A 14,628-nucleotide genomic window follows, 5' to 3' on the forward strand; every position below is an offset into this window, starting at 1 on the left:
TTGTGAAATGAGATGATTGATGCATAAAACCATTTTCTTCAGCACATTGTAATATAGTAAACCATAAGTATGTGTAATTAGAATCAGAGAGCTCTGTACGGCACTCAGACGACATCACGATGGCAGTGCAATTACGCAAAACAATGAATGCTTGGCCATTACACGTGGCGCAACAAAGTAGGATGGTGGAGGTTTATTTGAATGGTACTATCCATCCTTGCTGTTATTTAAAAGCCACAAGAATGGTCTAATGCTGTTAAGCACAGTATCGTAACAGGACTCCGACCCAAGCTAATTCCCCACTAAATGAGAGTTTATGGCTGAAACAGCCTTGAAATCACTGAAGTACATCTTAATATGAGCGTAAGAGCTGTCAAGGATAAGAGGCCGAGTAAGTGTGTGTGCTGCTGCGGGTGGGTGCGCTTGGGTCGTCCTGCATGTTGCGTCTGAAAGACAAAAGGGAAAGGTCAAGGGTCAAACTAACAGCAGACAGGCCAGTGCAGGGTCAGAGGGCTCAGACTAACCTGATCAGTGATGGTTGTTTATCTGACGACCCTCAAACCGTCACCCTGATGGAGCCGCCCCATCGTTCCCTTTCATGCTTGACTCTCACTTTTTTAGAACAATTCAAAACATCCTTAAATAAAATGTAGTGCAGGCCGAGCAGCAGCCCAGGATCAGGTGCAGATGAAGATCTTTGCCTCTCTGCTTTTCCTGTCACTCTCTCCGGTGGAAGCTACGTTTTTTTTAAAGGACACTGTGATGTGAGCAAGAATAATTGTTTTAACTCTTAACATACCGCCAAGGTCCCAAGACCAGCAGCCAAACACACATGACAGGGTGAAAGGGATAGAGGCGCTCCCCGCAGTGGGTGGTGGTGGGGGCTGTGGGCCGTCATGGAGCCAATGTCCCGTCTGATTACAGCCAGAGGACTGGAGAGGCACGCTAATCCTCCACTCACACACACACACAAATCTAGATGCACACACACACTCTTTTGGAGACAAAGACACACAACGAGCAAGACGGAAAGACATGTTCGTACACACATACACACAAACCCATTCAATCAAGAGATTACACCCCATACCCCCTGACCTCACTCTGGTCCCCTTGTCCAGACAGGACACACAGCATAATGATATCACTACCAGCAGGACTTCACTTTGCCGCTCTGCTTGTTGCTGTGCAGTCGGCTGCGGCCCCTCACAGTCTCCCACTTTCTGAATAAAGGAACGTTGTCAGGTCACTATTGTGCATGTACCCGGACCAGAGCCAAGATTTTCAAACAGTTTTTTGTGGTACATCCACTTCTGAGAAATCTTGACCAGACCCCATAGAAGGTACATTTTTTAAGAGTGAAGTTGTTTAATTTAAGATACAAAGTAAAAACGGAGATAGAATCTGAAAAAATTGGGGGATATTTGTTTAGCAAATCTATCTTCTGACCAGAGTTTGTGAAACACTTCTTATTACCTCCGCCAGTTAAGGAGGTTATGTTTTCAACCCCATCTGTTTGTTTGTCTGTTTCTCAGCAGGATAATGCAAGAAATGACTGAACCTATTTCCACAAAACTAAGTGGAAAGACGGGACACAGGTCATGAAAGAATCCATTCAATTTCGTAGCGGATCAGGATAAAGGGGCGGATCCACGAATTTGTTCTCTCTCTCTTTAACACAGCAAGGAGCAAGCATTTTGGCTTCTTTTTTTTTTTTTTTTTTACATTTTCACCAGTTTCCCAGAGAGTAATTGATGAACAATATCTGGCATATTTAGAGGACTGATTTCTTTGAGTGTTTGAAATCTGGTGCAGCTGGATTGCACTTAAGGGGACTGTTTGGCCCTGGCAGAGGTACAGTATATGTGCTCTCCTGAGTGCCATTGTAGATTAATTAGATTATAGCTGTCCCAGGTACAAAAATATTTTTCAAATCTTTGAAATTAATGTAAACAGTCAATAATAGTGTTCCGAGAGGGATCATAGACTGTATTTTTTACTTTGTCTTTTTATAGAGGTCTTGTGTGTTGTAGCACCTCCTGGCGACAGCCTTCCCTCTCTCCCCCTGCATCTCGGTTGCCTGCATCCTCCTGCTGACTTGTCCCCACTCGTGTACAAGCATGTTTGCAAACAGGCCGGACAAGACCACTGCTGTGAGACAAACACAAACATCAATAAACAAACAAATCCATTCATACACCCCACTCCCTACAAACACTGCATGCACACGCAGCCCAATTTCTTAGCACTCAGTCAGGCTGCTGGCAGGTCCCATTGTTTGACAGAAGCAGCATTGTTTGGTTCTTACCAAGTGCACTTCTATGATCGTGTCTCATTATTAATAGATGGTGTCAGAGAGTCGCTGGCCTCTCTGTCTGACAAGCCATTAGCATAAACATGGACTTCCTCTCAATATCTGTTTGCACCACACTGTTGACCTTTAATTATGGATATCTAAATGTTTGTTACCTGTCCACTCAACTGTGTGTGTGTGTGTGTGTGTGTGTGTGTGTGTGTGTGTGTGTGTGTGTGTGTGTGTGTGTGTGTGTGTGTGTGTGTGTGTGTGTGTGAGAGAGAGAGAGAGAGTGAGAGAGAGTGTCTGTCATGTGGGGACAAATTTCAGACTGAAGAACTAGGGACAGCTTCTAATAAGGGGACAAATATTTTGTCCCAAAAATTGGGAACAAGCAGACTTTTGGATCAATTGTTAATGTTCGGCTTAGACGAGTACAAGTTAAAGTATATGGTTAGTGTCTCCAGGAAATGAATGTAAGTCAATATAATGTCCTTTTAAATCATGAAGACAGGATTGCGTGTGTGTGTGTCTCCTCATGAGATCACAGAATTTATTAAACACAAAAAAAACCATTCAAAACACATCAGTTTCACACATACATTGATATAAAGAATCTGAAGGATTTTGAATTTCCACGTTACTTGTTGTGTGACCATAGACTGTATATAAAGATGGAATCTCCAATTCCTCCCACTTACCAGAAATGAAGCCAAAATATCCTGGATAGGAACGTCGCCATTTTAACACATTTGGAGCCAGAGTCTGCGCAGTAGTGATCGGGGGATGGGGCCGATACACGCGTTTGATTCATCGCGAGTCATTCTCAGCTCATCATGACCTTTCACCCCATTTTTTTGGCTTCAAATAACTAATTATATTTTTGAAGTGGAGATCGAGACGCTTTGGCTTCACTCTTGGGGCACACTAATGTCGTCCACCTTTATATACAGTCAATGGTTCTTAATTTCATGATATGAGATTTGTAAATGACGAAGATTTTTCCTGTTATCCTCAGAGGATTAGGTTTATACGCTCTTGTAAACATGTTTAATAGAGGATTCGCGAACAGCTCACAGAGAGGACCTTTCCTGGTGAATATCAATATAGAACTTCTTCAACACATAGGCACTGTCCATTGATAGATTTGTATCCCCAGGTTTCTGATACAGAAACACAATAATATAGTTTACATTCATGTAATTTTCAGGGAATTTGTGACTCATACAACTTTTAATACCTTTAATATTGTGTATGGCAACATTTTGGTCAGGCCTAATATACGTTATAAATAATATTAATGGTATCGAAATGTGTAAGCCACAGATTCCCTCCTTGTGTAATGGATTTTGATTATATTTCACTTAAGAGATCACTTAAAACTCAGATTTTTCTCAATAGGAAACATGATATTTATCCCCATTTATGTGAAACTTAAGCAACATGTAAGTGGTTAATGAATAACATTGAGGTTAATAATAATATTAAAGATGAACAGGTCTGCTGGGTTTTTTTTGTATTGTCTTCATCGGCTTTGTGTCTGCCGTTATAGATTCTGGCGTATCCTCTTCTCCTCGTCCTCCTCAGCTGTTAAAAGGTCTGCTGGTGTTTACATAGGTGTGATGTCTCCATCTCCACGGCCCCACACTTTGCCCATCACCTCACACAACAAGCTTTTATTATAATAGCATGATTCCATTAGTATTAATAAAGTACCATGTGTGTATGTGCAGCAAGACATTCACTCATTCATTCATTCATCAAAAATGGATACAGCGGCATCCCTGCCTTCAGCTTTCCGTGTTGTTGTTTTTCCCCTCCACTGCCTTTTGGTCGTGCTTTTGCTGCTCATCCTGTGTGTGTGTGTGTGTGTGTGTGTGTGTGTGTGTGTGTGTGTGTGTGTGTGTGTGTGTGTGTGTGTGTGTGTGTGTGTGTGTGTGTGTGTGTGTGTGTGTGTGTGTGCGTGCGTGCGTGTGTCTGTATTCATGAAACACATTTACATCAGATGCATTTTCCTGGTCCTGCTCCTGTCACAGTCAGCATCGCCCCTTCGCTCGCACCTGTCAATTGTTATGCAAAAATAACTGCACACAGCACTTCCATTAAGTGTGCTAATGCCACCTTCCCCTGCCGCCCCGTGCCACTGTGCTCCCAGTGTGAGCATGTAAAGTCAAGTCACCATGAACTTAATCTACTACAGCTCTTCCTTAAAGGAGATAACAAGTCGCAGAAGATATTTTAGCCGTGAACACATGAGTGTCGCGGTGATATTCATCATTTTTTGATGGAGATTTAGTGAAGGTGAAAGAGACAACGAGCTTCTGGCTTTCTTCATCAAACTTCTCAAGATCAGTTGGGGAAACAATTTCATCAACAAATCTATTTTAGCAGCAGTTTTGACGCTATTGATCACATCTCATGCTCGGCCCATGAAGTCTAATTCACCTGCAGTTGTTCACCCTTGTATATTATTTTTTTAAATGTCACTTCAGGGTGGTATTGCCTAATTTCATTGTGTACAGATGCAATTGAATGTTGATGGGTGTGATCTTATTGTTTGCTAGCCAATGCAGATGGAATTGGGCCCGTTTTCTTGGAGTTTTATTACATTTCAATTTTCTGTTTTTTGGACCACAGAATCAAAGGCTTTAAAAAACTATTTTAGCACATGGTCTATTTAGCTGCTCCTGTGTTTTGATCTTGATCACAGAGTCCAACTACTGTTTGCAGTGTCAAGAACCTCAGGTCCCGAGATCAGTTCTCAATAACTGTGCGAAAAACCCTTTATAACAAACTCTGATATGTTCAGTCTGTGATTTAACAAAAGGCAAAAGGCTGATGTTTGGGCTGCATAGCATGACCCAATGATGAGTCGGTGAGGATTTATTTCCACATGTTTCTGTATGTAAACAACTTGTCAGACTCTGATAAATTAGTCCTAAATCTTCTGATATGATGTAGCCTCAACAATTTCACACAATCAATCTTGTTTCTGACATGTTTACTGCAAAGTGTCATCACGTGTGCCTGTGTCTATCAGTCTGGTGCGTGGTGAGGAACCCGTCGTGTAACCATGCTCAGTCCGGCAGTCAGCAGTGGAAAGGTGTGATATTAATTGATATAATGTTTTTATGCTTACAGAGGATAAAAATCACACATCTCTCTATCTATCAATCAAATGTCGGGACCTCATGTCTCAGGGAGGAGCACGCACGATGTGTTCACTGGTTTTCAATTTTAATCACAGTTTATATCATATACATGTTTTGCATGGATAGTCAATGGGACCACTGGCCTCAAGTCATGACATCAGTACTGGAAAATGTTCATACAAGAACCAAAGATGACATCAAAGTTTTTTGCTCCAACCAAAAACCCCCAAATTATGAATCTATATAATATAATAGTTTGTATATGTATATATATATATAAATAGATGAAATTAATATAAAGATCATCTTTGCTGTTCTTGTGGACTCTGATTAATTGTAAAGAAAAAAATATATATTTGAAAGGTTTTGAGGCCTGTGCTGTTGGTTTCTGATTTTCAGATCTTTTTGAAAATTGTTGTGGTGCTGTATGTTTGAGTTAGTTTTTTGGCAGCTAAATGTTGGATTGTACCACAGACTGTGTATATAGATGGACAACGCGTCTAGAGCTAAAACACTTGGGGGCGATCAAGATGCTTTGGCTTCCCTTTTGAGGTGCTGACATGTCGTCCATCTTTATGTACAGTCTATGGATTGGACCTTTATAGGCCCCTGGTTTGAGGAAAGGAAAGTTTGAAAACACTTAAATCAACAAAAGAGGTGAAAGAGTTAAAACGTTGAGACTTTGCATCGGGAAATCTTCACTAACATCGAGGAGTCACGAGTCTTTCCCAACTCATCAGTGAGCAGCAGCTTTCACAGGGAGTTTATACACAGAGGGGTTCTGAGTGTGTGAAGACCAGCCAAAATAAATCTGAGCGATCAATGTTAATAACTTTCTACTGTGCAGTATAAGTGTGTGTGTATATGTGTGTGTGTGTGCAGCCATGTGATGGCAGGAGCACTTGACAGGAGTGCTGCAATCCAAAGATTGCTTCAGCAGCTCAAAAGCTGCTGAAGAAACGCCGGGAGGACGAGCAGCGGAAAGCAGAGATACAGGAGCGTGAACGGGTGAGGAACTGACTAAAAGTTTTATTCTTCATAATTGAAGGGACTTTTGAGTTTGATATCAGTGTATAAGTGTAAATAGGTCAGAAAATAACATTGATAAAACAAATCAATCTTTCAAATGAGTTTCAGGGTCAGGGTTAACATATTTGGATGAATTACGGGATCCAAAATACAAATTTTGCTCACTTTGAAATTTCCTAACTTTTCAGTGAAGTAAATAAGATGAATAAAAAACCAATGCCTCCATCTTTCTTTTAGTTTTAAAATGATCTTATTATGAGATATTCGATCACTGGATTATATTCAGGGATGAAACCACGTGAAAATGTTAAAAGGAAAAAGCTCTATTTGGTGAAGCTGTAAACAAATCTCACACATCTGAAATGTGACCCTGACTCCACACTACACTTTTTGTGCCACAGCAAAAGCCCGAAGACTGGAAACCACTGGAAACCACTGGAAACCACTGGAAACCACTGGTTTAATCTTTATCAATGTGTTGAATTTAAAAAAGCCTATTGTACTGTATCCATTATGCAAGCATCTTCATGTTAAAAGTAAATAGAAATGAAAGCTGTCAGATAATTGTAGTGAAGTAGAAAATACAGTATGACATTTCCCTCTGAAATGTTTTGGAGCGCAAGTGTAAGAAAACAGATAAAGAAGCATAAAATGGAAACACTCAAGTAAAGTACATGTAGCTCACTTAAGTAGAGTACTTTAATGAATTTACTTAGTTATTAGGACATTCATTTAGCTCCTAGCAGTAATTAATGGGTCTGGATACAAGTATGAAATGTTCTGACAGTGTTCACGACGCATTTCAATTTTGCTTTAACGTGAACAATACTATGTATCTAGTATCATTATCAAATAACTTATACTATTGGTGGTTCAGTCTCTTGCTTCTGCTATTTACAAAGGAATGTATCTGAATGTAGGTAATTGATGATTTAGAATAGTAGAGTCTGTACTGTCCCCATGTGGCCATGACAGAAAACAGCAACTGGTGCACCCACTGAATGAGTCCTGTCTTTAACTCAGTCCAGCTGTTTCTTCTGGAATTCAACTGAAGTCATTAAGTTCATCTGTGTCGATGTCTTGGTTTTAAGGAATACAAATTATTCATTGTCTGCTGCTGTTTCATCTTGTGAGATTGGTTTGATATCGTCTGCATCGTCACAGCATCCAAATATTACATGTTGCTCACACAGAATTAGAAAGTTATATTATTTAATTCACATAAACAGCAAATATGAATTTAAAACGTAAGAAGCTTGATTGGAAAACTAGACATAAATGACAAGTTCACTGAATCTGGGGTGTACTTTTTCAAAATAAAGCATCCAATACATTCATGCCCTTCAGGTAGCGTGTGTGTCGGTGATGAAACTAGTCAGTGGATCATTTCTTTTTGCCTTTGCCTTTTTTGCCTTTGTCTTTTTTGCCCTTCTTTTTTTTCCCCTTGTTCTTCAAGTCCCTGCGGGTGCTGTAGCCTCTCCACCACGCTTGGGCGAAAATCGCAGCTTTGGTCTTCAGCTCCAGCTCCTTCATCTCCTCCTGTCTCTTCTCCTCTGCCAGCCGATGCCTCTCCTGGATCTGGTCGTACTCTATTTCTAGGATAGAGTAGGGTTCCTTCAGCTTCCTCTCCTCCTCCTCCAACCTTTCACAGTCAATTTCATTCAGCTCCAGGTCGGCCTGAGAGACGCGATGGTGGCAAGTGCAAGGACGGAAAAGACAAAATAAGTTAGATGAGAGATCTGACCAAAGAAAATAAGTTTTTAGCAAGCAGCTAGCAGCACGGACATCCTGTATGCTATGTGAAAAGTTTTTGTTGGTCAAACGTACTTTTAAGATGAGATGTAAAAGGCTCAAGTGACTATTTCCCTCTTTGTAGCATGCAGTCAACGAGGTATTTTGTGTTGTATTGTGTGTTTTACTTTGTTACAATGTGTTCCACGTGCTGTGCATGCTAATATTTGATGTTAAGCTAACATGGTTTCTTTATGTTTTTGTGTGTTAGTTTTCACGGTGACTTTGGGGAGAAATCTTCGATAAACCAGAAGCACATAATCCACGTGTCTGCCCGTGCTTCAGGGGAATTACACTTTATATTTTTCCTTTGGATACTTTATGTTGCCTGAGTTTGTACCTGCTTTTCTGCCATGTCACTGTCAAACTGTTCGAGCAAATACTCGATTTCTGTCTCCAGTATTTCATTTTTCTGCAAAGGAAGAAAAACAATAGTAGATGATGTTGTTTTTTTTAATGAAAACTTAATATTTTACATCAACATGAAACATTTTCTGGAAACGTTAGATGAACTAAACTTACCTCTTGGAGTGCTCTCTCTGCCTGTTTGTATTCAAGGAGCAAACTGTTGAGCTGATTGTTCAGTTGATTAACTTCCTGCTGCATACTGGCTTGTTTCTCTGATATATGTGGCTGACTCTTCTTGTATGTGGGTGAAATAAACACTTTTTGTGCTGCCGTTATTGTGTTGTCCAGAGATTGCTGCACATTTTTGATCTCCTCATTTTTCTGAGAAATCTGTGACAGAAACAGAAGTACAGGACAAAGTCAGATACGAAGAAGGTTGATGAGTAACTAATATTCTTTGTCTTTTTACTTTTACGTGCCTTACCTTTGCATCTATTGACTTCATGGCTGCAGCTACCTCTTCCTCCACTGGAGCCTTGTGCACCAGACTGTGGGCAGGGGATGAAGACGACGGCTTGTAGAGGACCAGCTGTAGCTCCTCGTGCACACTGGTCAGCAACTTGTCGACCATTTGGCTGTGAAACATCTTAAGCCCCCTGATTAGTTGACACTCACTCTCCCCCGCTTCCACACCTCGCTCTGCCCTCAAACCAGAAATGGCGTCTGGATGCGACCGTAGAAGCCTGAGCAGATCCCTGACAGAGTTCTTGATGTCCCTCTCAAGCCGTGTCTTTGCCCTCTTCCTTTCTTCTCCATCTTCTCCCTCTGCCTCCTTCTCGAGACCGTCTAGTGTCTCTCTCTTCAGTCTTTCAGCTAACAGTTGATGCTTTTGAAGTACACTTATCAACTTCTTGTCCACAACTCTAGAAGCGCTGTTGAAGCGAAGGATAGCAGGCAGAGTTACTGCAATCTCAACTTGACTGATGCGAATTTCCAGTATTCTTGAGATGGGCTGAGCCTCAACAGAGAGAGGGATTGCCTCTGACAGGTCATGGTTCTTTAGCCGATCCTTCGATTGGGTCTTTGCGTTTGTTGTTGCCAACACTGTTCCAGTTTTTGCAGACATACTGAATGGCAAGATCCCAAGTTCCTGTGGAAAATGAGAGAAAACAACTCACAAAAGGGAAACTACGAAATGCCATTGACTTTCAAATAGGGCACTTTAAAAGTAGACTAAAGAAAGTTCAAATGTACTACAAAGACTAGTGTCTATTTTCTCAAGTCTCTCTTCAAAGGAGACTAAACAAAGATCAATGGTACCACAAAGACTATGTGAACTTTATGGATGACATCATTTTGCGTGGTGATGTAAGAAATTTATGACAATCCGGTTTGGTACATTTCACATCATGGAGTTTATCGTCTCCGTTTGAGATTTTTTCCTCTGTTGCTAAGATACCACTAATGTGGGTGGCAGCATCAAATCGCAGGCGCAGGTTGCATACAGCTGTAACAATTTAAGATGCATATTTTGAGTACTTTTGTTACATGGATGAATGAATTCACAACATAATAGAAATAATAAATAATAAACTTCTATTACAATGGTTTTACAGCATTGTCTTCTTAAGACGCTTTCAGACATGTCCTCCGGAGGATCTCCGCAGAACTAGGTCCGGATTTCCCCCCCGTAGTTTTCCTAACACAAAAGCACAACGCAGTGGGAGGTTCTCCACTCAGACGCGTTCACAACAGCAACATCTCTTCCGCAGGATTCAGGGTGAGGGGCGCAGCAGCAGGCGGAAGCAGGAAGTAACGTACTGGTTCCGCCCTATACAGTATATGGTTCCGCCGCAGAGATCACGTGATTTTATGTACAGCACATCAACAATCAGCTCTTCTCATCACAAACTTTCTTGACATCCTCATCTGTATGTTCTTCGTGTGTGAAGGAGAAGAAGAAAAAAACGAAAGATCAGAAACACAAATGGGTTTTCTTCTGAAGATATTGGATCCCTGGTTCCTGTTGTTTACATAACTGCCAAGTGAATGTAATTGGTTGTAGGTATTTAATGATTTAGAATAGAAGAGTCTATACTGCCCCCCTGTGGCCACGTGCACCCACTGAATGAGCCCTGGCTTTAACTTAGTCTGGCTGCTTCAACCTGTTCAGTTTAAAGTTATGTAGAATTGTGCTGGAAATCTTGTCATTACATTCTCTCATGTGCGACAAAGCTCACAGACACGACCTGTGTGGATGTCTGTAGGTTTTAAGGAACATAACGTTTTGGTATTGTCGTGTTCTTTTATCCCGAGATATGAGAAGAGCCGGTCTCGGTTTGGTTCAACAAGTATTTATTCAGAAGCAATGAAAAGGTACAGCATAGCTATGTGCACATAGCTATGGGCACTCAATACACAGCCTCGGCTTTCTAGTAGCACGGGGTAGTCAAGAGTCGCCCCGAACGGACGACAGGTGCAATATTTATAATAATAGGTAGAACTTCATTGGTCAATAACGAGGGGGAGTCACGTGGCTAGTGCACAGGCTGGTCCCAGCCTCTAGGCACTGGAATCCGCCAATGATGAGGAGCCGCTCCCAGTTTCGTCCCTCCTTTGACAGTAGCTGGGAAAATCTTCACATTCTGACAGTGTTTGGTTTGGTGTTTTAAAACAAGCCTTGAATCGGCTGACAGCTTGTGAGTTTTCAGTATGGCATGCGCATTTTCTAAACAAAACAACTCCTTTCCTATCTGTCCTTCAGACCCTAGTGGCAGCTGCTTGAATTCTTTCTAAGGGTATGTCACAGTTTTTTAAGAAAACAGTGCATTCATGTATGTGTGATGTTTGAATAAAGCTAATGGAGTTTAGGCTGTAATATAGCAAGTTAGGTATGAGAACAAGTTAAAGTACAGTGTATTGTATGCCACAGATGTACAGTCTTCTCAAACAGGCATTATCAGACAGGTGCAAGACTGAACTGCGATGTGACGCACACACACACACAACAATCAACTTCAAGATTAAAACCAGCCAGCAACGGCTACTATCAGTCACTATGTGAAGGCCGCACATTTTCCCACATATTCAACCCAAACTGCCCCTGCCCCCACCCCTGTCCAACATACTGCATTTGTTTAGAGTTCAGTTTCATTGCCATCTTCACAGACACACACTCAAAGAAAAACATAGATTTTAGTCTTAACAGTATCTGCTGCTGTTTCATTATTTAAGAGTAGTTTGATTTTGTCTGCAACATCGCAACATACAAGTATTACACGTTTCTTACAAAGAATTAGAAAGCAGCAAATACTAGTTTACACATAAGATACTTTATTGAAAAACAAAACATAAATGACAAGTAACTTAATCTGGAATAAAACGATATCTGCCCCAAAGGCTTCTCTAAATAAATCATGCAAAACATGGCCTTCAGGTAGAGTGTGGGTTAGTGATGAAACTAGTCAGAGGATCATTTCATTTTGCCTTTGCCTTTTTTGCCCTTCTTATTTTTCCCCTTGTTCTTCAAGGCCTTGCGGGTGCTGTAGCCTCTCCACCACGCTTGGGCGAAAATCGCAGCTTTGGTCTTCAGCTCCAGCTCCTTCATCTCCTCCTGTCTCTTCTCCTCTGCCAGCCGACGCCTCTCCTGGATCTGGTCGTAGTCTGCTTCTAGGACAGAGAAGGGTTCCTTCTGCTTCCTCAGCTCCTCCTCCTCCCGTTCACACTCAATTTCATTCAGCTCCAGGTCGGCCTGAGAAACGTGATGGCAGGTGTCAGGTGCGAGAATGAAAAAGAGATAAAGATGGACAGCAACGAAAAATGACGAAAGAATAAGTTCGATGAGAAATCTGACCAAAGAAAATAAGTGTTACTTAACATTTGTGTTGGCTCATTCCAAAGAAACTGAAATCTTGAAAGGAATAATCCATTCAGCAAGATGGTATAAATACTCTGATGGTATGCTAAACCTAAACCAATTACACAGACAGAGACACACAGATAGATAGATAGATAGATAGATAGATAGATAGATAGATAGATAGATAGATAGATAGATCAAACTCCATTGGTTGAAGGCTCTAAAGAATGCCAGTTGTATAAAAATTTGAATACAAATGTATACTATACACTTTATATTTTTTTCATTTTTGACAATTTATGTTGCCTGAGTTTGTACCTGCTTTTCTTCCATGTCACTGTCAAACTTTTGGAGCAAATACTCAATTTCCATCTCCACTTTTTCATTTTTCTGCAAAGGAAGAAAAAAATTGGAGATGATGATGTTTTATTTAATGAAAACTTAATATTTTACATCAACATGAAACTTTTGCTGGAAACGTTAAATGAACTAAACTTACCTCTTGGAGTGCTCTCTCTGCCTGTTTGTTTTCACGGAGCAAACTGTTGAGCTGATTGTTCAGCGGATCAACTTCCTGCTGCATACTGGCTTGTTTCTCTGATATATGTGGCTGACTCTTCTTGTATGTGGGTGAAATATGCAGTTTTTGTGTGTTGTTCGCGTCCAGAGACTCCTGCAAATTTGCGATATCCACATTTTTCTGAGAAATCTGTGACAGAAACAGAAGTACAGGAAAAAGTCAGATAGGAAAAAAGGTTGAGGAGTGACTAATCTTATTTGTTTTTTTCTTGTCTTGTTGCACATAAGAACATTATAAATGTAGTTGATTACAATTTTGTAAGTAAAGGCTTCTTTATCAACATCCAGTCTGGTGCCTTACCTTTGCATTTGTTGACTTTAAGGCTGCAGCTACCTCTTCCTCCACTGGAACCATGTGCACCAGACTGTGGGCAGGGGATGAAGACGACGGCTTGTAGAGGACCAGCTGTAGCTCCTCATACACACTGGTCAGCAACTTGTCGACCATTTGGCTGTGAAACATCTTAAGCCCCCTGATTAGTTGACACTCACTCTCCCCCACTTCCACACCTCGCTCTGCCCTCAAACCAGAAATGGCATCTGGATGCGACCGTAGAAGCCTGAGCAGATCCCTGACAGAGTTCTTGATGTCCCTCTCAAGCCGTGTGTTTGCTCTCTTCCTTTCTTCTCCATTTTCTCCCTCTGCCTCCTTCTCGAGACCATCTAGTGTCTCTGTCTCCAATCTTTCAGCTAACAGTTGATGCTTTTCAAGTGCCCTGTTCAACTTCTCATCCACAACGCTAGAAGCGCTGTTGAAGCGGAGGGTAGCAGGCAGAGTTACTGCAATCTCAATTTGACTGATGCGATTCTCCAGTATGCTTGAGATGTGCTGAGCCTCAACAAATAGCATCAGTTTCTCTGACAGGTCATGGTTCTTTAGAACAGCCTCCGATTTCTTCTTTGCATTTGCCGTTGCTGGCACTGTTGCCTCCTTTGTAGACATACTAAATGATAGGATAAAATAAATTGTTAAATTTGAACATACAGTGCAGAAATATCTGAGGTCATATTAACACACTCATAGCAAGAATATTAACTAATATCCCAACTAATAATATGCATACTTGTTTTTTTTTACCAAAAACTCTGAACACTTTGTAATGCCTAAGTTTGTGGTGCTTGATTTGCTCATATTTCACTGTCCAACTGATATTAAACTAATATTTAATTACAGTCTCCACTTTTTTCATGGAAGTGAAAAATAATTGTACAATCATTGATCATCATGTCTCACAATTTAACTTGATTTATAGGAAAAAAACAGATACAAATTATTATTTGATGCAGATTATCTTTTATATATCTTTGAAATTAGTTTTCAAACATAAAATACCAGGTGTTTTTTCGATATAAATCTATATTTATATTAGTGGCTGTCGCATTTAGCTTGTGTTAGTTTATATAAAGCAGTATTAAAATGTATTATAAGTTACAAACCTGTCAACTCGTGTGTTTGCCCCAAGCAGGAAACGTTGTTGACACTTTTTCCTCTGTTGCTAAGATACCACCAACGTGCGTGGCAGCGTCACGTCACTGGCGCATGTTGCAGAAAACTGTAAAAATTTAACAATGAAAAC

General features: G+C 40.8%; 2 protein-coding genes across 2 annotated transcripts; both read right to left on the reverse strand.

Moving 5' to 3' along the window:
* Positions 1-7,729: 7,729 nt before the first annotated feature.
* Positions 7,730-9,758, reverse strand: LOC117767258 (dynein regulatory complex protein 10-like). Its single transcript, XM_034594729.1, has 4 exons — positions 9,098-9,758; positions 8,788-9,003; positions 8,606-8,677; positions 7,730-8,151 (listed from the first exon to the last, which is right to left on the reverse strand). The coding sequence occupies exons 1-4, from the start codon at positions 9,737-9,739 to the stop codon at positions 7,858-7,860; spliced, it is 1,224 nt and encodes a 407-aa protein (XP_034450620.1). The 5' UTR covers positions 9,740-9,758; the 3' UTR covers positions 7,730-7,857.
* A 2,062-nt stretch (positions 9,759-11,820) lies between these two features.
* On the reverse strand, positions 11,821-14,604 carry LOC117767259 (dynein regulatory complex protein 10-like). The gene is made up of 6 exons (XM_034594730.1): positions 14,489-14,604; positions 13,353-13,995; positions 12,972-13,181; positions 12,791-12,862; positions 11,973-12,364; positions 11,821-11,925 (listed from the first exon to the last, which is right to left on the reverse strand). The coding sequence occupies exons 2-5, from the start codon at positions 13,992-13,994 to the stop codon at positions 12,086-12,088; spliced, it is 1,203 nt and encodes a 400-aa protein (XP_034450621.1). The 5' UTR covers position 13,995; positions 14,489-14,604; the 3' UTR covers positions 11,821-11,925; positions 11,973-12,085.
* Between the last annotated feature and the right edge of the window lie 24 nt (positions 14,605-14,628).

Source organism: Hippoglossus hippoglossus, chromosome 9 (genome assembly GCF_009819705.1).
Source record: "Hippoglossus hippoglossus isolate fHipHip1 chromosome 9, fHipHip1.pri, whole genome shotgun sequence".
Classification (NCBI taxonomy): domain Eukaryota; kingdom Metazoa; phylum Chordata; class Actinopteri; order Pleuronectiformes; family Pleuronectidae; genus Hippoglossus; species Hippoglossus hippoglossus.

What these genes read in the sequence shown, in the direction of transcription:
- LOC117767258 (XM_034594729.1), bottom strand. Translation starts at nt 9,739, where the DNA reads ATGTCTGCAAAAACTGGAACAGTGTTGGCAACAACAAACGCAAAGACC. An exon ending in TGAAGTCAATAGATGCAAAG is followed by an intron (nt 9,004 to 9,097) that starts GTAAGGCACGTA and finishes TTTCTGTCACAG; the next exon opens with ATTTCTCAGAAAAATGAGGA. An exon ending in CAGAGAGAGCACTCCAAGAG is followed by an intron (nt 8,678 to 8,787) that starts GTAAGTTTAGTT and finishes CTTCCTTTGCAG; the next exon opens with AAAAATGAAATACTGGAGAC.
- LOC117767259 (XM_034594730.1), bottom strand. Translation starts at nt 13,994, where the DNA reads ATGTCTACAAAGGAGGCAACAGTGCCAGCAACGGCAAATGCAAAGAAG. An exon ending in TAAAGTCAACAAATGCAAAG is followed by an intron (nt 13,182 to 13,352) that starts GTAAGGCACCAG and finishes TTTCTGTCACAG; the next exon opens with ATTTCTCAGAAAAATGTGGA. An exon ending in CAGAGAGAGCACTCCAAGAG is followed by an intron (nt 12,863 to 12,971) that starts GTAAGTTTAGTT and finishes CTTCCTTTGCAG; the next exon opens with AAAAATGAAAAAGTGGAGAT.